The 23,665-nt window shown below is 39.3% G+C and overlaps 1 protein-coding gene across 39 annotated transcripts in view; it reads left to right on the top strand.

Moving 5' to 3' along the window:
- TBC1D5 (TBC1 domain family member 5) overlaps nucleotides 1-23,665 on the top strand; it is a 588,093-nt gene that overhangs the window by 548,885 nt on the left and 15,543 nt on the right. For all 39 annotated transcript variants that reach the window (XM_055381150.2, XM_055381134.2, XM_063703452.1 and 36 more), the window contains one exon: nucleotides 11,055-11,154. In XM_055381150.2, coding sequence (XP_055237125.1) covers nucleotides 11,055-11,154 — 100 coding nt within the window. The remainder of the gene's footprint in view (nucleotides 1-11,054; nucleotides 11,155-23,665) is intronic.

The raw sequence follows: 23,665 nt of genomic DNA, 5'->3' as shown, positions 1-23,665 counted from the left end.
GAAAGAAAGAAATATCAAGGCTGTTCCAAAACTTACTTGCTTTTACCAGTTGTTACTTAAAGTAGTTCTTAAACTGTACTTGATCCTCAGCTTGGATTTGCTGGAGGGTACAGTTTTTTGTCTGTCTCTATTGGGACATTGTAGAGGTCAGTTAGCCCAGAGAATAAGTTGTGCAAGTGTGTACATTTCATCCTCACACGGATCAATTAGCTTTGTCATAAGAAAAACAGTTTTGGCTCAGGCCCTTCTATCTGGGTCAGCCATTGTGCAGATGCCTACCCTTGGTGCCAGGAACAGCAAGGGAGAGCACACAGATGGTTTTGCCCAGCCAGCATTGATTGCTATGAGAAACTCAGCTGGAGGCCCTGGTGCTGGCTGGCTGGTTTCATCAGTTGGTCTTATCACGTGTAAGTGGTGAGGGGGAAAACCCTTGTTAAGTAGAGTAACATCTGTGTTTATTGTCCTGGTGGAGGAGAGAACTACGTGGGTTTCCAAATGATTGGTCAGGTTGCCTAATTATAAAAACACAACACAGAAATGACAGCATAAAAGCCCAAAAGATGGGAGCATTTCTCCACAAATGCCATTTAATTAGACTCCCATACATAAGCACTTCTAGGAGACACCTTTTATACCTTTTGAATTTTTACAGGGCTAAGAAGACATACCATATGCATATAATTATTTTAAACTGCAGTTATGGGACTTTTGCAAATAATGAGGTTTGTAACTCTACAAGTGAGGTTTTATTCTTCCTCTGGTTACACCTATGTGAAGTTGGTCCTAATTAAAGGTTTTATTTCAATTTCCAGTATATTTATTCCAGATTGTAAGCTTATTTACTTTACTTTAGGTATTTGTAGCACATGATCCTGTTTTCTGGCACCGTTCTTGTCTTTTCTGTTTACTTTATTATTTTTTGTAGGCAACTTCTAGGAAAGCAAAATTAGATTAAAATGGCTCACAATGTTAAAATGGCAGTAGGTATAAAAGCATGTTTCTAAAGGCTAAAAGTTCTTAATAAATATTACTTATGATTTTTTCAGAAATCATGTATTCAGAAAGATATCTTCTGAAAATCAGGGATGAATTTAAATACCATGAATTATGGAAGTATTTTTGCCATTTCCTTTTTCAAGCATTTTATGTTTCAACATTTTATGTTTCAAGCATTTTATGTTTGAAAAGCATCTTTTATTCTCTGATACTTAATACACAGCCTTTGTTTGTCAAAAGTTACAGAAGAGAGCATGCATAATCCAATAAAATTAATTCATATTTCACTTGTTTTTAATGAGAAATTGTATAAATGTTTGTGTTTACAATAGAATAAACTGATATCTAATGGTCTAAGAATTAGCTCTAAATAGAATAATGGAGCTACTCAGTACAAAACTAACTCAGGGAGATTGGAAAGCTCTCCTGGAAGCTTGTCACCCTGCTTCTCTCCCCGCTGCATCCTACTCCATGTTGAGAAGAGGTCTTTTGGACTGTCACCAAATACGCTTCTAACCATGCAGCCATCTGTTAAAATTGCCTTAGATCAGATAGATACTAAAGTACTTCACAGCCTTCCTAGAATGATGGGAAGAGATATTCAGAAGTAAATATTAATAGAAGGTTAGCGTGAGATGAGTTATTTAAATCCTTGCCATCCAAATTGTGGTCCATGGACCAGCTGCATCCCATCCCCTGGGAGATTGTTAGAAATGCAGAATCTTAGGCCCCAACCCAGACCTACTAAATCAGACTCTGCATTTTAACAAGATCCCCAGCTGATTTTTATTGATATTAAAGATTGAAAAAATTGATATTAATAACATTAATTGAATACCAAATAAGGAATGAGATTTTCTACATATAAAGCAAGCTTCAAATATATCCTAGTGTGAGCATGTTCTCCTTGTAAATGGTGGCTAAGTGCTAATAGTTATAGAACACCTTCTGTAAGTGTGTCCTCTGTTCTAAGCATTTTACAAGTATTAGCTATTTTAATCCTCAAGCAACGCTATAAGGTCACTGCTAGAATTGCTTCCTATTTTACAGATTAGAAAACTGAGGGAAATAGAGTCTGTGGTTAGCGCTATCTACAAAAGAAGTTATTAGTCATAACTGGGCAATGAAGAATTTCTGCCTTATCAGGTAGACCCGAAGAATAAAAAGGAGTAAGAAATGAAGATCTTTTTTAGTCCTTCAATAAAACTTATAAGCAACAGCTGAATATAAAGGGAAATTTCTTTCCCTTAATTTTGTGAACCTTACATGCACTATTTTAAAAATATTTGTAATCCATACCCCATATGTCGCACCCACGGCAAGCATGTGATCCGAATTAATTATTTTAACCTGCCAACACCTGACTTCAAAAAGAGATTTGAAACTCTTCACATGTAAACCAATGAAGAGAATGTGAAGTTGATATGTAATTTGTCAATTCTAGGGATATGCTACAAGTCAAGTAGCAATTTGGTAGACAAAATTTTTGCAGGGAAAAATAAAGGTTTCTCCCTATACTTGACCTTGTGGTCTTACCCTGCAGCCCCTGTTGGGCTCCTGAAGAGAAGGGGTTTGAATGATCACTATTTATTAGAGCCAGCTGAAGCAGCACAATCAGCGAGGAGCTGGGCTGGAGAAAGCCTGACTCATGCCTCACCAGGCCACCCCAATTTTATCACAGGCAATTTTTAACTTTATAAATTATAAGGAGTCAGTATTCTTTAATGTAGAGGTTTTATCCAAGTTTCTGGGGGAAACTAAAGGAGGGAAAAGTGATACAAAATCCTGTGGAGTTTAGGTTTTAGTGACTTTGCTGTAGCCTTCAGTAGTCAGGAATGAGTACTGCTAGTACAGGAGGATGTGGGGTAGAAGGAAAAGGGCTCAGTGATTGTTATGAAAACCCATCCTCTCGGGACAAATCCAGTGTTCCCTGGTAGTGAGGACGTCAGCGGTGGGACACCGCAGTGCTTCAGTGGCTGAAAAACAAGGAAGCCTACCAGTGGGATTTCTGCTACTGCCCAGCTACCTGGCCATATAAAAGTTGCTTTATTTGTAAACCAGAAGGGGTTGAAATAAATGATCTCTAAAGACGTTTCCATTTCTGAAATGATATAATTGGATAGCATAAATGTGACATCTTGAGCTTTGAATTTCAGTTCAAAATTTCTAAAGGCCATTTCCATTTACATTTAACTTGTTTGTTTACATCCTGTCCAAAAATGGGAACTGCTATTTACTGGGGGATTTTGTAAGCATCTTTATTTAAAATATCTTTAAGAATCACGTTATTTCTAGGCAACCCATAAAGAGCAGCATCCACTAACGTTCTCATTTTAATCATATAGAAGGAAGCCCTTTACCATAAGAGTGCTGTACTACTCCAGGTTTGCACATGGGACAAAATATGCTAATTATTTACCTTTTTTTTTTTTACAATTTATTTCATAGAAGTTTTTCTATTTAGTGTCGTTTAGAGTACAGATTTGTTTAGAGTGTAGAATATTACTTGGAGTTTGATTTGGAATCAGTTATGTCTTTTTTCTCCTTGGCAATCACCTTTCACTTTTTTCTTCTCTATTATGTTATTTGCATTATTTGATTTTCTTATTACAAAAATATGATCCAATTTCATTGTAGAAAATCCACCCTAAATTAGCAAAAAGGAGAGAAAAAATCACCCATAATTCCACCATTTGAAAGAAACCAATATAAACTATTTGGGGACTATCCATTATTTTTTTCTATGCATATATATATATTTTTTGAAATCAGAATCATTGTTTACCTACTACTTTGTAACCTGTTTTCCCAATTAGTATGTGATATGTCGTTCTTAAATGTTCTCCTATAAATACATTTTTAAAGGTTGTATAAGTTGGGTGCGATGACTCATGCCTATAATCCCAGCACTTTGAGAGGCTGAAGCAGGCAGATCACTTGAGGGCAGGAGTTTGTGACCAGCCTGACCAACATAGTGAAACCCCATCTCTACTAAAAATATATTTAAAAAAAAAAATTAGCCGGGTGTGGTAGCAGGTGCCTGTAATCCCAGCTACTTGGGAGGCTGAGGCAGGAGAATCGCCTGAACCCGGGAGGCAGAGGTTGCAGTGAGCCAAGATCACACCACTGCACTCCATCCTGGGCAACAGAGCGAGACTCTGTCTAAAGAAAAATAAATAAAAAATAAGGTTTGCATAGCATACTGTTTATAAATGTTCCACAAGTTACCCAAATCACCCATCATTAGACATTTAGGATTTCTGTGAGGTGCCTATGCCCATATGTGTGCATGTTGCCATTGAATGTGTGATGAATATCCTGGGAGTTATTCTTGCATGCATTCATAATCCTTTGAAATAACTTTCTAGGACTGTATTAAAATTCAGAGACAATAAAATTCACATTTATTGAGTGTTTACCATGTACTAAGCACTGTGCAAAGTATTTAATCTGGAAAACCTAATGTAATTCAAATTCAGTCCTCCAACAAGCACATGAGGTAGAAACTATTATTATCACCATTTTGTAAACAGGAAACTGAGGCTCAAAGAACTTTGCTATCTGGTCAGAATCACAGAGAAGGTAAGTGTCAAGCCTAGTATATACTGATTTTAAGGCTTGTGATTTATATTCCAGATTGTTCACCAGTATGGCTGTACAGCTTCACACCTCATACCACTTATTTTAATACTCTTAAAAAGTCTTCTTTGTGCTCTTCTTCTATTTTTTCTGGTGGTATCTTCCTCTGCTGATACCATATGCTTCTGACTTGGATTTCATTCACACCGTGTATGTGTTTTGCCCTTGTGTACACCACAGCTTCCTCCGAACATCCGTGGCCTTTCCACTTTTTCTCCTTGAGACTTTCCGTTTCCTTTACTTCCCACTTCTTGTTCACCCATCTGCTCAAGAAAGACTGGGTGTCTTTCCTGTCTTCTGGTTGCTATATTTAGCCTGTTCCTGCTGCCTACAGTTAGTGTTGGTTCCCTTGTCTGCTTCTCTTGTGATATGAGGACACCCACTTAGAAGCTAAGCAGAACTCCACCTCAGTGCCATTCCTGCCTCACTATTCCCCTGGAGTTTGAATTAGTCCATGGACAGAAACACCACTGCAGCCTGTATAATAATCTGTCAGCATGGTGTGTGTTGGGGGCAGTGGCCACAGCAGTCTGCATGTCAAACCCCAACCCCTAAAACATAATTATGTGAAGTGAAAAGAAAATGCAACAGGGATGAACAGAAGAGGAAGGGAAGCCTTTCTGCTGAACCTCAGCTCGTACTATCCCCATGTTCTGGCTCAGCTCAGTGACTGCCTGGTTGCCCAGGTGCCATACTTTCCTGCCTCCTAAAACATCTTTCCTTATTATTTTGTCTAAGCCAAGACTCTCCTTCTTCAGGACCCCTCAAAAACACTAGAAAACCTCCTTTCCTTTCCACATACACAAATTGAAATCATCTTCCCTTTCCAGAATTGTAAGGAGTCCTCTCTCACGTCTCTTCTACAGAACTTATCTTGTACCTCTCTTGGCTTTCTGTACAGGTTTGACCATCCTCTAAACTTTTTCAGTGGCCATGTTTTAGTCATTATTGTATTTCTCACAAGGCCTAACACAATGCAAACGAACATCATTTTTGAAAAAATTAATATATGAATGAATAATAAACTATGAAAGTTTATCCTCTTTTTAACAAAGAAATAGCAGGAATACATTGAATTAGTTAATAAAATTGACATATTAAATTTAAACAGCTGAGATACATAACATTTCAATAGAAGTATAATGATGCATCAACTATTTGGGGCAGAATGATAGTAGAAACACCACTTATTAAAAAGCAAATTCAAAAAACGATTTCTTCAGATTATTTAGTCAAAAAGAAAATCATTCAACAAACAACAAAACAATACAGCCAATCATATCTGAATGTTTTTGAAGGAAAACAATTTAATAAGCAATTTGGCATTAGGGCTCAGCATTACAGCTGGTGAATCTCAGGTAAAGGAAACTGAAATATGGGATTATTCATGGGAAGGACCATAGTAATGGAGCATAGGAAGGGATGTATACACAGGGAAGAAATGAGAGTAGCAGGCCAAGTGACTTGGGTTCTCAAAGAGCTATCTAAACCTTAGCATACACTTCCAGAGACTGTGGCTTACAGAGGAGTAGGCCATATTTTATGTCGGAGATAATGAGAGAATATACCTCAGAAGTTTGTGTGAAGAGTAAACATGTTAATACAGCAAAGCTCAGTGTCTGGCATATTACAATCAATATGAAGGGATTTGATGCTAGTTATTTTTCTCTTCTTATAGAGTGGCCCTCATCTTCTGGTCCTTTGCTATAGGGCACCAATTACAATTGGTGATGTTGCACATTGTAGTCTGCGGGTGGCCCAACTTTATCCTCCTCTATCAATTTCTTGCCTTGTACATTAGCTTGCTATCCCATGCTTAAGACGGTGATGGGCTCTTAAGCTTTAATTAATCTTTCTGGGCTAAGCTACATCAAGGTTTTAAAGCTAGAAACTAATGTTTTCCAACAGTGAATCATAAAACTTTGTATTTAAATCCATTTCACTGTCTTGATTATAAAAAAAAATTTTTTAAAGAAAGAATAATTACCTTTATTGAGTGTCTGCTCTGTGCCAGATGCTGTGTTTTCCATATGTTCTCGTTTTGTTCTCCCCCGATCCTGCCAGGTGGGGTTGAGTAGACCAAGGAATTAAGGAACTTGTCCAAGATTATACAGCTAATAACTGAGAAAAATAGGATGTGAACCCAGCTGTGTCTATTTCAGCATTCCTTTGTTCCCCACCCTATGCCCTCCTATAATGAAAGGCAGGACATACACATAAAAGTAAATATAATAAACATTTATCTTCAGTGTCTTATTTACACATAACAATTAACACTAGCTGGTTGGTTTCATAAAACCTCAAGGCAATTAGCCAAGCATTTTTATTACAGAGGACCAATTTAATGAAAACAAATAACTAAAGCTGTCAATGTCTAAAGCATTGTTAGTTGGGAGGAGTGTGGAGGATGAGAAAAGATAAAAATGTAAAGTCAGTTCCCACAGTTTTGGAAGCTTGATTCTTGGCTCTTTCTTTTATCTGTAATTATATAATATAGTGAAGAATAAATGACAAGCCACCCTTTTGCCTCCAAGTGATTCCATTTCTATTTATAAAGTCTGAGTGATAGTTGAAGGGTTTAGAAATGTTTTAAGATTAAGCAAACTCTAGAAGGATGATACACTGGATTTCAGACTGTGGACGAGGTTCTTGGTACCTCAGCCTGCTTCAGCCAGAGTAGTCCTCTTTTATCTCACATATTTGGCTTTTATATAACCATCCCTTTGAAAAAGAAGGTTTATCTGATTCAAAGTTGCCTTTTTCCATGTGTTTATATTGAGACAAACAGATTCTGTTTGTATCAAGATCTACTTGGGTTTTAGGTATTCAAGATGCACTTCAGTGGCTGCCACCAGAGCCCTAAGCAAAAATTGCAAACTTGGAAATTTGTGTTTTTATATCCCTGCATATTTGCCCAGCAAGTGCCCTGGACTGCTACACTCTTATGACTTCCCCATTAACTATACAAGTTAGAGGGCCCCAGTCTCATCGCAGTCTTTATTACAGTAATGTTCCTGCTAGAGGAATAAAATGTTTTGAGAAAGAGGCCCTCTTTAAGCTCATACTCTCCACCAGCTGTTCAACACCTCACTGCCAACAGGCTATGCCTACATCCTCTAAAGCGTGTCTTCTAAGTTCTTCCTACCCAGTTTGATTTCCTTTGCAAAAGAAAATAAATCCATTCAGGTAGGAATGACTGCTGAGTATCAAAGCTCCCAACGGCTTTTGTATTTTAAAATAAGTGGTGGCTAATCCAAATTAAACTAATGCATGGAGTAAATAGAGGAGAAGTTTTTAAGCCAAGAAGCACTGCATTCCTTGTGCCCTCGGTCCACTCTGGGCTGTCAGCACCCCAATTGGTAGCCACTTGTAAGGCGAAACACAGGCCATAGATTGGCCCTCTCTTTTTAAAAGACTATCAAACTCTGGCTTCGGTACAGTTCTAGACTCCGCTCATTGGGGTTTGTGTCTGCCACAAACTAAAAAGGTTAATGGTGGCCTGGCGCAGTGGCTCACGCCTGTAATCCCAGCACTTAGGGAGGCCGAGGCAGACGGATCATGAGGTCAGGAGATCGAGACCATCCTGGCTAACACAGTGAAACCCCATCTCTACTAAAAATGCAAAAAATTAGCCAGGCATGGTGGTGGGCGCCTGTAGTCCCAGCTACTTGGAAGGCTGAGGCAGGAGAATGGCATGAACCCAGGAGGCGGAGCTTGCAGTGAGCCGAGATCACGCCACTGCACTCCAGGCTGGGCGACAGAGTGAGACTCCGTCTCAAAAAAAAAAAAAAAAGAAAGTTAATGGTTCAGTAGAGTAGACCAGGACCATATAACTTTCTTATTCCAGTTACTAGTTTGTAAATTCCTTGGAAGCAAAGCCTCTAACTTTTGCATTCATCTGAGAGTACTGAATTTAGGTCCAGAGTGGATAGATAATTACTTAAGGTCCCGTGACTTATTAATGGCAGGACCAGGAATAGAACTTATGTTTCCTCATGCCATATGCTAAGTTAGTGTTGTTTTCATTCTGCCACTATTTCTGTTGTCTATTGCTGCGTAACAAACTACTCCAAAATCTAGTACTCCCATCATAGGTCTGTGGATCAGGAATTTGGGCAGGGCTCAGGCTCTTCTTCTGCTCCACATGGTATTGACTGGGTCACTTACTGGGCTGGCTTCAGCTGGCTTGGGCTGAAAAGTCCAGAAAAACTTTATTCACATGTCTAGAACTTTTGAGCTTCTCATGTGTCCTCTTTTTCTCTATGTGTTCTCTCCTTTCTTTCAATATTGTAGCCTAAACTTCTTTACAGCATGGTAGCTAGCTTCTAATGAAAGCAGAAGCTGGCAGTCCCCTTAAACTAGCTCGAAATTAGAAGTTTGATTTCGGCTACATGCTCTGGATCAATGCAAGTCATAGGCCAGTCCAGATTCAAGGACAGGGGGAATACATACTACCTCGTAATGAATGAAGCAACATGCAGAGTCAGGGAGGGAAGAAATTGATGGTGGCCATCTTTGGAGACTAACCTCAAACATTATTAAACAGCAGATGTAGCCTTCTTTCTCTAATTCCTACAGTTTCCTGTGATAACGAGGGAAATTCAAGCCTGTTCAGAAACAAGTGAGAAAAAGAGTAGAAAAAAGCCCTGAAATGCCCCATCCTTGTCTACCTTAATGCTCAGCTGCAGAGTTAGGAAGACAACGCCACCTCTCCAAAATTACTTCTAATTATCCTTTGGCTAAGCTTCTTGTAGTATTTGTTCTTATTTGAGTATTGGAGGAGAGGCTGCTACACTTGTAGGATATGTAAAGAACACGGTTAGTGCTTGTAAATCCTACAGTCGACATTTCACAGTAATTTGTTTTTAGAGCTGCTACTATTATGTCTATTTTCTTTTCTTTTTTTAATTTTTTTTTTTTTTTTGGAGATAGAGTTTTGCTCTGTCGCCCAGGCTGGAGTGCAGTGGCATGATCTCGGCTCACTTCAACCTTCACCTCCCGGATTCAAGCAATTCTCCTGCCTCAGCCTCCTGAGTAGCTAGGATTACAGGCACTCACCACCACTCCCAGCTAATTTGTTGAATTTTTAGTAGAGATGGGGTTTCACCATGTTGACAAGGCTGGTCTCGAACTCCTGACCTCAAGTGATCTGCCTGCCTCTGCCTCTCAAAGTGCTGGCATTACAGGCATGAGCCACCGCACCCAGCACTACTTCTGTTTTCTGTGTCAAGTGTTTCAATGCCTATTCCTAAGGGCTAGTTCTTCAGGCAGCAGTTAAAACAATAATTTGCAGTGCTGCATGTATGTATTGTTAAAATGGGATACATCTACAAGTAACCTTTTCAACTATTAATTTCCATGTACAAGTCAAATTATACTCATTCTCAAAGAGAAAGGATACCTTAGTAGGTTTTTCTTTCCTTCTTTTTTAGTGATACAGAGGATTCTTATACAAAAGGACAAGTAGATCTAAGACTGGAAAATCAGTTTTCTAGCCTATTCCAGCCCTGGCAGTATCCTTTCTTGGTATCCTAGCTAGCTTTGTTTAGAGTATGCTAAATGATGAGGATTATTCTTTTTCTCTTAAAAAAAAAAAACTCCCATAATCTTCCAAATTTCCTTGGGAAACTTTTTGCTTATATTATCTTTTCCTTAAAAAAAAAAAAAAAAAAGGCTTCATCCTTTTGTTACAGTTCGATTGTTTTTAGATAATTTAACTTAGATAATTATTCAACCCAGAGTACTTTTTCCTAGAAACAAACAAATAAATGAAGTATTCTAGTGTCATATCAAGAGAGAGGAGCAACAATTTATGGGCTGCTGAGGCAAAACTTTTCCAAGCGCTTTAGGAAATCTCACATTTTAAGAGATTATCATTGTCTAGAAAATGATGAGCTATGTCTTTTTTTTAATTTTTTTTTTATTTTTACAAAGTCTAGGTTCCAGGCTTAGAGATTTGTCTTATAAAAAGGGAAATCTTTGGTTTCTCAAATGTGTGAAAAAAACGCAATGTTTTTGTACCAGCTGCTTAGGAAGTATAGTTCACTGAAATCCAAATTGCCCTCTTAATTTGTGGTGTTCAATGCTTATTGAAGATATATTGTGCACTTTTTAAATACAAGGTTGTATATGCAAATATTTGCAATGCAAGATTGTATATCCAATCTAACTGTAACTTTACACATGGCCTAAAGCTAGAATTCAATTAGGAAAATCCAGACGTTTAAAATTTTCCATTTTACCCTTTTTTTATTTTGTTGGTGGTGGCAGTTGTGATTTTGTTTTTGTTTGCTATTTAGATTTGTCTAGGTTCAAAAAGATATCATGCTTCTTTAAACTAGTCTAGATCATTTAGAAACTTTGGAGACTTTATTTGACAATCTCTAAAAAATTTCCATATGTTTATCCCTTTATTTTAGGAAGAAGAATTAGAAGCCCAAATTTCCTTCCTTCAAGGGCAGTTGAATGACCTGGATGCCATGTGCAAATACTGTGCAAAGGTGATGGACGCTCATCTTGGTAAGTGAATTACTTTGGCCCTGGGAACGATGAGAGTCATCACAATAATAGCCACTAGCATTACTTTGTTCTAGGCCCTGTGCTAAGCTGTTTACATGAATTACCTTATTTAATCCTTACAACAGCCGTATAATAGAAGTACTCTTACTCTCACTCTCTACATTATATAGATGAAGAAACCAAGGCATAGAGGGATTAAGAAAATGCCCCAAGATTATATCATTAGTAAATCGAGTGGAAATTCAAAATCAAGCAATCCGATTATAAGCTGGATGCTGTGGCTCACAGCTGTAATCCCAGCACTGTGGAAAGCCAAGGTGGGAAGATTTGAGGCCAGGAATTTGAGACCAGCCTGAGCAACATACTGAGACCCTGTCTCTACCAACACAAAACAACAAATTTTTTTTTTTTAATTAGCTGGGCATGGTGGCACGTGCCTGTAGTCCCAGCTGCCCAAGAGGCTGAGATGGAAATATTGCTTAAACCCAGGGGTTTGAGGTTGCAGCAAGTTGTGATTGTGCCACTATATTCCAGACTGGGTGACGGAGTGAGACTCTTTCTCTAAACAAAAATAATAAAATAAAAAATTCTTTAAAAGCAATCTGACTACAAATCTCAACTCCTAGTATATTGCCCTTTGTAAATGTCTACTTACCTCAAACCAAAATGAAATATTGAGTTTTCAAGATCAAATAATCAGCTATACTGCTGTGCCAACCTGTCAGTAATCACTAATGTGATTATTATTTTGACAATTCTTTGTTTTTTTATAAAAATGTGTTTTTTAACCACCTGCCTGAAATGCATGACCTTTTCTTACTTCTGACTGTGCTTATATTCTAAGAAATGTCCCAGTTTGAAGTTCATTTTGCATGTGGGTCATGCATGTCACATTGGAAAGTCTTCAGGCACTGCTCTGCATTTGTAAAGGTGCTATATCTCATATTAGAGATACCTTATGCTGACTCATGTATGAATCACTTCAGTAACTCCATGCTGCTTACAAAAGCTTTTGTCATGCACCATTTTACCATTTTTTTAGCCCATTTATGGACAGCCTTTGTTTCTTCACTGTCCAGTGTCTAAGATTGGTAACTTATGAATAAATTAGGAAATTAAGACATGTACTCATGGAAATGGCCAATGTGCTGCTCTGTAGTGTTGAGAAATGGCAATACCAGGTATTATAAGAAATCAGGATGCATCCCACCTGTGAGGAGAAACCAAAGAGAATCCACCAAGGCATCTGGGGCCTTCGTTGGAGGTAAACTCTCTGCCTTCAAACCCCAACAAGCTCTAAGCCATTACAAGTAACAACGGCTGTCATTTGGATATAGCCTAAACCGTACTGGCCTCAGTAAAATAATAAATGTTCTCTTAAAAGATTTGGAGAGATGCTGATCTAAGTGGCTGGCTGCCTGACAGTGTCTTTTTAGCAGCTGGCTGGGTCCTATTCTACCCTCAGCCGTATTCCTACCATCTCAACCACTCCTGCAGGGAAAGGGCTCAAGAGGGAAAAACAGCAGGAGAAACCCTGGTAGATGATTGATAGGGTAGTATCTCTCATCACAGCAAGAAACATTACCCCTGTCACATTTGAGCCACCTCTTACAGACTCTATTAATAAGCTGCTTGATGATCATTTTTAAGAATTCATATAGGCCTATAACCAAGTCGCCAGTTCGGTCGCTTACCACTTGCAGAGTCCAATTAACAAGAGTGAGTTCTGGTATAAGGAGACTTTTTATTCCATAGCTTAGCTTAGGGGAAGAAGTACAGACTTCTGCCCTTAAAGATACCACCTCACTTTGGGGACAGAAAACAAAGGCTTTTAAAGGGGGACTTGGCATGAACAGCAAACAGGGAAGGAATGAGCAGTTAAAGGTCTGTGTCTGTGGCTTCATTGCCTTATCTTCCAGGTGGTTAAGCTGGCGCCAGCACAGGCAGAGCTAGGTTGTAAAGTGACTGTTGTCTGAGATACTCTCCAGTGGGGGGAGAGTTTCATCTCGGGCATACTGGAGGTTGCAAAGTGACTGTTGTCTCAAAGAAATCTCTGGGTGGGAGAGATTTCCAGTCCTGGAGCTTCTAAGCAAGCACATAGTTAGGTAAGCTTGCCCTGTAGGGAGTGTCTGGTAAAGGGCAGGTAAAGGTTGCGTTTAAAGAGCTAGGTAGGAAATGGAGAACAAGGCAAAGGGAGGAAAGAGAAAAGAAGAAAATAATAATTAAAAAAAAAACACAACTCATTCTCTTTCTCTTAGAAAAATGGGGGTAATAAGTTACAGACCTAATTTTACATGAATCTTATATTATCTAATATCATTGCACTTTAAAATACACCAAAAAGAACTAATAAACAGATAGCTTATATAGTTGTATATGACTAATTATGGTTACTTGTTTAAATATAATTTTAATTTTAAAATGAATGTATAGTTTTTGCTTTTCTGGCTACTTGGATGACCTTTGCGTTACTTGACTTTAGTTTTCACCAAAGTAAGAGAGCAAAGAAGTGATGGGGAGAAAGATTTACTGGAACTCCACAAAATCCTGCTAGGAAATTTCCAAGTTGTTTGGTACACACAGCAACTTTTAAAGCAGCTTTACTTAAGCCTCGGAATTTTCAAACAGCTTTTGCTCTGACTTTCGTCTTTCAATCAGCACTGAAAGAGCATTTTCTCATTGCATGGGAGGGGGAAACACTTTAATTAAAATGGAAAGAAAAGCCTATACCAGCTGTGAATTTTCAGCTAACCACAAAACTAGATTTGTTTTTGTGTGTACGTTTCACTTTCAGCCAGAACTCGTTCACATAGCTGCTGACTTTTTTTTCCCTCATATAAATAGCATGACTGCGTTTTTAAAGTGGGATTAGGGGATGCTACCAAGAATTCCTGGCTCCAAGGCCCACAGATGCATTTCAATTCAAATGCACAATGTAACAATGGTTAATTAATAGATGCTCCTAGATTGTAGGCAACTTTGATTCTAAGCAAAGATTCAAGGAAAACACGAAGATTAAGTTGACTTGATGCTCTTGATTTGTTTTTTAACATATTATGGCTTCTTAAGAAATTATTTTAATACCCTTATTTTTTCCATAGATGTGTTTCTCTTTCTGATTATTAAAGGAGAACAAAATTGGAAGGACTAAGATGTTCATTAGTAAGGGATTGAATATAATATAGTATAATATAATTCAATCTTTATAAAGATTAAAATATTAATATAAGTAGATATTAGTGATAGATTATTAGGTGATAAAAACAGATGGCAAGATGGTATATATTTGGTATGAAAATACTGTTAACAGTGGTTGCCTAGGTAAAAGGAAGGTTATGGAGGGACTTTCCAAGGGACCTAATCTTCTATGCTTAGAAAATAGAAGACATGCCCTGAAAATCTGTGGATGGCTTCAGTGCATGTAACTAGCACTCGGGGGTCAACCTGTACACATAGCAGGCAGAGCCAGTTGTAAGGGTGGTGAAGTGGTGTCTGAGAAACAGACAACCTCATGAGGCATCAAACAGATCTAGGGTTGAACCCAGGCCCTGTCCCTTAACTCGGCCTGCTTATGAATGTGTCCTCATATGTCGACACATATGTACTTGACATTTCCATCTATCTTGCCAGTTCCTTGCCAAAAAATATTTTTAAACCCTAGTATCAGGAATGGCCCAAAGTGGGTATTAAACACAAGTCATCTCATCTTTCCCTTTAACTCTTTAACTGTCTCTTCTCAGGGAAGAATCTGAGAGACTCTTCCAGCCCATGGCCGTAGAGCTGAATAATAACTTGTCCAGAGTCTACAACTGGTTAGTTGAAAAGCTGGACTAGTACCACATTTCCCAGTACCCAACTGAATATTCCTCTATCAAATGATGCAAAACGATGCTGGAATTTGGGATGTGCTAGTTCTAAGATGAGGTGTGTGAGCTCCTTGAGCAAGAATAGCTATGTCAGAACTTAATGATGCCTCTGGGGCACTTAGTGACATGAGGGCCACTGAGCCTCCATTATGCACTGGGGTACAGGCTACCGAGGTGGCTGTGAGAGCTGTCTCAGAAACTTACTCTAGGAGTTACTTCTCCGGATCCTTTCCTAATGTTAATTATTTTCACAAAGTTCCATTCATATCGAGAGAACTCCATCACACCTTATGTTTTCTTTTCTTTTCTTTTCTTTTTTTTTTTTTTTGGTGTAAATGTAAGGGGTACAAATGCAGTTTTTGATACATGGATATACTGCACAGTGGTGAAGTCTGGGCTTTTAGTGGAACCATCACCCAAATAGTGTACATTGTGCCCATTAAGTGATTTCTCATCCCTCACCACCCTCCCACCTTTCTGAGTCTCCAGTGTCTATTATTCCACGCTCTATGTCCATATGTACACATTATTTAGCTCCCGCTTATAAGTGAGAACATGCAGAATTTGACTATTTCTGAGTGGTTTCACTTAGCACAGTGGCCTTCAGTTCCATCCATGTTGCTGCAGAAGACATGATTTCATTCTTTTTATGGCTGAATAGTATTCCATTTTATATATGTAGCACATTTTCTTTATCCAGTCATCCATCCATTGCCGGACACTTAGGTTGCTTCTCTATCTTTGCTATTACTATATCACCCTATGTTTTTGTCTCACATGCAATAAGTATCTTAAAATGTCAAGTACTATTTAAGGCTGTTTTTATAACTGATAGCAGAACAAATATAGAGAAAATCCTTTCAGTTAAAAATTATTTAATGACATTTGTTCAAATGGCCCTTTAATTATAGAGATAATAAAATTGACAGGTTAACAGTATTTCCTCACAGTTTTGGAACCCAAAACTAGAAGGCCATTTGTGTTGCCAAAACTACCAAAATTCTAATTTTATTACCTCCAAGTGATGGAATTATTTGAATTCAAAGGTTTAGAGACAGGAATTGAAAATATGTTTTATTAAACCTAAACTTTTCCTGTCATCTTTAGAAGAGGTTTTTTACATGTTGATTTTTCTGTTGCTATGGTTACTCTCCTTCTTGTCATCCTGACAGTGAGTTGAAAGCCATCGACAGTATTAATCTCTGTGGCTGAGCTTAGGCTATTTTTAGATATGCCGTACTTCACACATAATTGCACGTGGGTGAGCAACCTACGCTAGTCTGATCTGTGAGCAGCTGGGCTGAGCTGCCAGCTGTTTACAGGGAATACATGAGCTGCTTATCCTTCTGGGCTCTAATGCCCATACCCTCCTGCTCCCAATGGAAGTGTTTCCATTCATCTGTTTGGTATTTGGACACCTTGGTTTCCAGCAGCTTGCCCTTTCATTGATGAGTCATACAGATAATTAGATGGTTAAATGCAATTAATTAAGGAAAATTTGATTTCCCATGCTTCTGTTGAGAGTACTGTAGCTCATAGGATTGTAGAATATTAAAGATGTAAAAGCCCTAGAAGTCAACCTAGCTGTTCTTTATTCGCAGATGAGGAAGCCAAAGCCCAGGAAGGGTGAGTGACGCAGCCAGCTAGCTGGCAACGGGAGTCCAGACCTGAATCTAGTCCTTGGCTTCTCTTTCACTGATTAGTCTACTGAGGCCACACTTGAATCAGCAGTAGGATTTCAAATCTTATGTTATTTTATTGCACCCATCGTAACTGATTTTGTACTTGTCATAATATTTATGCATGAATTAGCTGAAAAAGGAGGCCAGTTTTGAACATCAGTTTATTTGCCTCCATAAGAACTTTATAAACTTAATTTTCTGATGTTTATAAAAACAACTTTCAATGAATATCTTTGGAAATGTTCAATAAGGCAATTAACAAATGACATTTGAAAAAGTGAAGAAGAAAATGTGATCACCAGACAGCTTTCTCTCTGTCAACTACACTATGAAAAAAGTTTCATGATTATTTTTAAGAATTTTAAATACGCTTTTTATTGCGGGTAGCAGAGTCCTCTATAGGAGGAAAAGATACAATTCACCTGAAGATCTTGTTAAAAATGAAGATTCTGGAGTCTGATGTTGGAGGCACGTGCCTGTAGTCTCAGCTACTGGGAATGCTGAGGTGGGAGGATCACTTGAGGCCAGGAGTTTGAGGGTGCAGTGTGCTGTGATCCGGCCTGTGAATAGCGACTGCCCTCCAGCCTGTGCAACATATCAAGATGACGTCTCCAAAAAGGGAACCCTGACCAGCATGGCCATGCCTATAATCCTAGCACTTTGGGAGGCCGAAGGGGGAGGATTGCTTAAGCTCAGGAGTTCAAGACCAGTCTAGACAACAGAGGAGACCCAGTTTCTATTAAAAAAAAATTTAAAAATTAGTTGGGCATGGTGGCATATGTCTGTAGTCCCACCTACTCAGGAAGCTGAGCTGGGAGGATCACTTGTGCCAGGAGGTGGCGGATGCTCATGCCACTGCACTCCAGTCTAGGTGAGAGAGCGAGACCCTATCTCTAAAAAAATAAAATAAATAAAAGAGAACTTTTGTTCATTGTTGATGGGAACATAAATTGGTACAACTACTATAGAGAACAGTTTGGAGGTTCCTCAAAAACTAAAAATTGAGCTAAAAATATGATCCTGCAATTCCATTCCAGGGTATATACTCAAAAGGAAAGGAAATCAGTATATCGAAGAGATATCTGCAGTCCCATGTTTTTCTAGCACTGTTCACAATTGCTAACATTTGGAAGCAACCTAAGTGTCCATCAACAGATGAATGGATAAAGAAAATGTGGTACATATAAAGAATGGAGCACTAGGCCAGGCACAGTGGCTCAAGTCTGTAATCCCAGCACTTTGGGAGGCCGAGGTGGGTGGATCACGAGGTCAGGAGATCGAGACCATCCTGGCTAACATGGTGAAACCCCGTCTCTACTAAAAATACAAAAAATTAGCCAGGCGTGGTGGCGGGCACATGTAGTCCCAGCTACTCAGGAGGCTGAGGCAGGAGAATGGCGTGAACCCAGGAGGCAGAGCTTGCAGTGAGCCGAGATCGCGCCACTGCACTCCAGCCTGGGCGACAGAGCGAGACTCTATCTCAAAAAAAAAAAAAAAAGGAGCACTATTCAGCCATAAAAAGAATGAGATCCTGTCATTTGCAACAACATAGAGAGAACTGGAGGTCATTATATTAAATAAGCCAGGCACAGAAAGACAAACTTTTCATGTTCTCTCTTATTTGAGGGATCTAAAAATAAAAACGATTGAACTCATGGAGATAAAGAGTAGAATGATGGTAACACAAAGAATAAATGCTTGAGGTGATGGAGATACCTCATTCACCCTGGTGTGATTATTATGCATTACATGCCTGTATCAAAATATCTGATGTAACCCAAAAATATATACACCTACTATGTACTTGCAAAAATTTAAAAATAAAAAAAAAAATTTAAGATGCCATCTCAATAGGATTCCGATGCAGTAGGTCTGATGGTGGGACCTGAACTTCTCCATTTCTAGCAGACTTTGAATGATTTGCTGTTACTGGCCCTTGACAGATTCTGAGCAGTAAGGAGTAAGAGAATTTAAATTATTTAGACATGATTCAGCTAATATATTCATAAACATGTTAACATATTCATAACCCTGTTAACATATTCATAACCCCATGCATCAAACATGTATGCACCTAAACTCTGGGCAGAGAGCCCACTACCTCCCCTAGCATCCTGATGTAGCCTGCAATCCTCTGAAATTCAGAAGTTCTTTTTCAGCCTCCATCACCTTGTTCTAGTTGAAATTGTTTCCCCCTGGTTTTATTATTGGAAGACTTGCAACAATTGGTCAGCATCTTCCTTATACCAACCCTATACCTATTTAGAAAAACTTAGCAAACTACACACTAGCTTATCCCTCTTCAGGCCAGGATGCCACCACTCCAATAATAGGGCCTCAGTACAGACTGTCCAACTTTCATCATTTTGCTTTCCATTTTCTGGTTCTTTCCCTTTTTCTTATGTGCTTTTCCACAGGAGGAACCCAAATTGAATTATTTTCTTTCTTTTTTTAAAAAAATTTAATACCAAGTCCATCATCTTTGGTAAACTTACTCTGACTTCAAAGTGTATTAGCATTTTGGTTTCTCTGTCTCTTTTAACTGCTGGATGTAGATATTGCAAGCTGGATTGAAGGGTGACCACAGTGGCCCCCAGTGGCTGCCTTGGCATTGTAGCACTCCCACAGGGGGTAGCATTCCCACTAAGGACATCCTCACTTAGGCTCCAAGCTTTTCAATGATGTCTTTATTCTTCTAATTCAGTAAGGAAGAGACTTTTCTGGTTAGTAATAGTTCTGTTGGATTTCTTTTCTTTTTTTTTTTTCAATTATACTTTAAGTTCTGGGGTGCATGTGCAGAACATGCAGGTTTGTTACATAGGTATACACATGCCATGGTGGCTTGCTGCACCCATCAACCCATCATCTACATTAGGTATTTTTCGTAATACTCTCCCTTCCCTAGCCCCTCACCCCCCAACAGGCCCCGGTGTATGATGTTCCCCTCCCTGTGTCCCTGTGCTCTCGTTGTTCAGCTCCCTCTTATGAGTGAGAACATGCAGTGTTTGGTTTTCTGTTCCTGTGTTAGTTTGCTGAGAATGATGGTTTCCAACTTAATATCTAAATAAAAGTCTGATCATTTCTAACAATTATAGTCATACTTGGCAGCTTTGCTATGGAGGCAAGACTCTATTATAGAAGACCAAAATACCAACTTACCAGCCTTCCCAGTTTGAAAGGGGCAAATGTCCTTTGTGTCATTTCATTCCTGGTAGAGCATTTAACACAACAGTAGGATGAAGCTTATATACTTGTCACATACAATAGCAACTGCCATTAGTTCCTATGTGCCAGATTGAGTGCCAGGTACTTCACAAACAGTATCTCTAATCTCCCACTAAGTCTGCAAGTTGAGAGAGAGTATCCCTAGTGTACAGTGGAGGAAATTGTGACTTAGCATGCTCTGCATACTTGGTGGGAGGTTACACAGCTAGGTAATAGCAGAACCAGGCAGGATTCAGTCCCAGCTCTGTCTGATCCTACAGCCTGTTTTCATCCTTTCATACCAGGCTGCCTCTCCATGTTCTCCAATCCCAACTCTCTTTAGCTAATGATCCAATAGCCACAAAACCCATCTACCTCATCATCTGTGGAAACAGGCTTACTACGGGTAGCTCAAGGACTTTGGAGCCACCACGAGCATCTCATGCTGAGGACAAGAGCATATGAGCCAGGGGAGGTGCAGACCAGGATTTAAAGGCTGATGTTCATTGCCTTGGACCATGTTTACATTCTAGCTGCAGAATGGCACTTAACTTTTACTCACTCCTCATGTCAGCAAAATCTTTATGGCCTGAAATTCACAACATATATATTTATCTTAAGCCCAGTTCAAAGAGTCTTACTTGACTAAATGATGTAATTTTAAGGCAGTCATACCCAAACTGCTTAGCTCCCAAATATCTCTTAGCTCCCAAATAAGGGCATGATGGCAAAACCCCAGATTATTTCATATTACTAAGGCATCAGCTATGTTTCTGTTTTTATTTTTAGAAGTACATATTCTGGCAAAGGCATCTAACCATTACTGGAACTTAGAGACCTTTCAAGTTTAAAAATATGTGTAAAGTCTCCTTTTTTGGTTGACCCTAATGTTATAGCCATATCATGATTATGACAGATTTTACTGGGAGGTGTCATGCTTCCATGTTACTCTCTGGCGCACAGGGTGATAAGTGCTAGGAGAATAATATGCCAAATAGTAGAGATCAGTAAAGATTCAGAACTCTGTGCCACGCTTACTCAGTTCACTTAAGAGAACTATTTATTGGCCTCAAGAATTGTCTTTAGTGTAATATGCAAATTTGCCTAGTCTTACCCTTAGATTTTCCTAAGTAATGTTCCTCTCCCAGTGCCGAGTTTTGGGTCTTCAGCCATTCTGGCAGCTGGATGCCAAAGAGGATCCTTGATTATATTTCTGTGCAATCTTCATTTTGCTTTTTAAGAAAATTAACTTGGCTCTTAATAGACCATCAATGAATGTTAATTTCTCTTCACCTGCCCCTACCACTTCTCAATCTAAGATCTGGTTAATCATATTAGTATCTCTTAAATCTTCATCTGGGAAATATCTCACCTACATTTATTCCTTAGGGGATAAAAATCAGCCCTAGTGGTAGCAGGAAAGCCCTTGCCTCACATTGGTCACTTAGCCAGTTACCTGCTCTCTCATGTAAAAACAGGTTCTGGCTGGGCATGGTGGCTCATGTCTGTAATCCCAGCACTTTGGGAGGCCGAGGCGGGCGGATCACAAGGTCAGGAGTTCGAGACCAGCCTGACCAACATGACATGTAGAGACAGAAACCCTGTCTCTACTAAAAATACAGAAATTATCCAGGCATGGTAGCACACGCCTATAATCCCAGCTACTCAGGAAGCTGAGACAGGAGAATCGCTTGAACCCAGGAGGCGGAGGTTGCAGCAAGTCGAGATTGTGCCACTGCACTCCAGCCTGGGCAAAAGAGCAAGACTCTGTCTCAAAAACAACAGCAACAACAACAAAGACAAAACAGGTTCTAGGGGAATGGTGAGGTGTGGAGTGGTAATCTGAAATTGAGTTCAATGTATATGTAAAAGTTAAGTAAAATTTCAAGGTAGGGAGAGAGAGCAGGAGAGAACAGACCTCTTCAGGAATACCTAAAGTGATACATAGCTTCACATGAAGAAAACCAGGGTCTCCCCCAGAGTACTAGTGATTTCAGAAACATTAGCAAGGAGCAGTGGGGTTTTAAAGTGATAAGAATACTTCGAATAGAGCACCATATTTAGAACCCAAACACCTTGAGCACCATATTTAGAACCTGGCACCTTTGGTGCCAGGTAGAACAGTGCAGTTTCAGGAAACATTCAGTCTCTGAGCCTCATGATTGAATTATTGTCCAAGAGTGAGAGATAAAGCAAGAGGGACCCAACAACTAGGTGCTATTGGAGGGAAGGCTGCTAATGGGAAGCTGATGCTTAGACGTGGTAAGTTGGAGGTGGACTTTGAAGAAAAGGCAGGACATGTCATTATAGGGAAGATGGGAGGGACTTCTAGAAGGGGGAATGGATTTGCAAGGACACACAGAGATACATACCATGTACTGGAGGTTGCATGATGAATTTGATGTCTTCTCCTAGGGTTTGGACAACTATGGCACACACCCTGTGCACAGACATCCCTTTGTCAATGTTCAACAAAAGCCAGTAGTGACAAATGACAGGTCTGCCCCTCTCTCTGACTAATGGCCACCTCTTAAGCCACTGTCACACTGGGCCTGCCTCCCTTAATCCCACCTCTCTATTTTATAACAGCATGCATAGTTCCTCTTTAGAGTCTACTACAGTCCCTTATATGAGATTGTTAAAGATCAGAGTATCTAAATTCCTATCAGAGATGAGAAAGCCTCAAAAAACAGAATCCAGATATCTGAATATTTTAGGTACCAAGGGAGGAGGAAACATAGTAGGCAATAACAGTAATTGCAAGACAGTATGCAGAAATAGAAAGCTTTGATTATCTCATCTAATCCTCTCAGCAACCTTCTGAGATGGGTATTACCTCCATCTCACTGACAGGTTTAGTGACATACAGAAGATCATATCTCAAGGTCATCAAAACCCAAGCCCTTTGGTACCATTGCCAGTGCTCCAAAATGCTCTCTGATAGAAATGATTGTACAATCTGTTGTGCATATAGGTAACTGCCTGTTTCTGGCTGACCTCACTTCGATCAGTTTCACCATGGAATAAAAGGCAGTACATCTCAAGGCAATCAAGTCAGTGCCAATATCCCATCCTGTGCCTCTGCATATCTCTGGTGCCTTCACCAGGGCCATACAAATAATCATGGAGCTCAGGAGTCTGAAAGATCTGAAATCTAATCCCAGTTCCACCACCTTCAAGTCATGAGACCTCAAATAACAGACCTGGCACTTCTGGCCTTGGCTTCCTTTTCTGTAAATGTTGACAGTTCTCATCTAGAAGGGTTGCTGAGATAGTCACTGAGGTAACATGGCACGTACAAATGAAACAACTGGGTGCGGAGCTTCCATAGTGGGCTTAGGTGTGCTGCTAAGCACTTGATCTGTGCTGTCTCCCTGTTTCTTCACAGTCATCCTATGAGGAGGGTGCTGTTATTACCCCTCAGGCATAAGAAGGTTAAATGCCTTGCCCAGTTCCACCTCTGTTAAAGCCAGATGTTCTGCTTTTGTCCCCTTTCTACTCACTAACACCCTCACCACCACCAAATAAGGCTTATGTTACCTTTTGCACCAGCCATTTAAAACATTTAATTGAAAACACTTGTATTCTAGCACTGAAAAAAATCAAGTTTTTAAGAAATTGAAAAAGTGGTTTGTTTACCATTTTCATTACCCTGAGAGTTAGAGATCTATTTTTGTGGCACTACATTTCATTAAAAATAGTGGCATCACCATGGGATTGTTAGGTGAATGAGATTTTCGTGTGTAATTTCCACAGAAG

This window comes from Gorilla gorilla, chromosome 2 (genome assembly GCF_029281585.2).
Source record: "Gorilla gorilla gorilla isolate KB3781 chromosome 2, NHGRI_mGorGor1-v2.1_pri, whole genome shotgun sequence".
NCBI lineage: Eukaryota > Metazoa > Chordata > Mammalia > Primates > Hominidae > Gorilla > Gorilla gorilla.
Note: the sequence above shows the minus strand (reverse complement) of the source record. Positions and strands in the feature narration are given on the sequence as shown.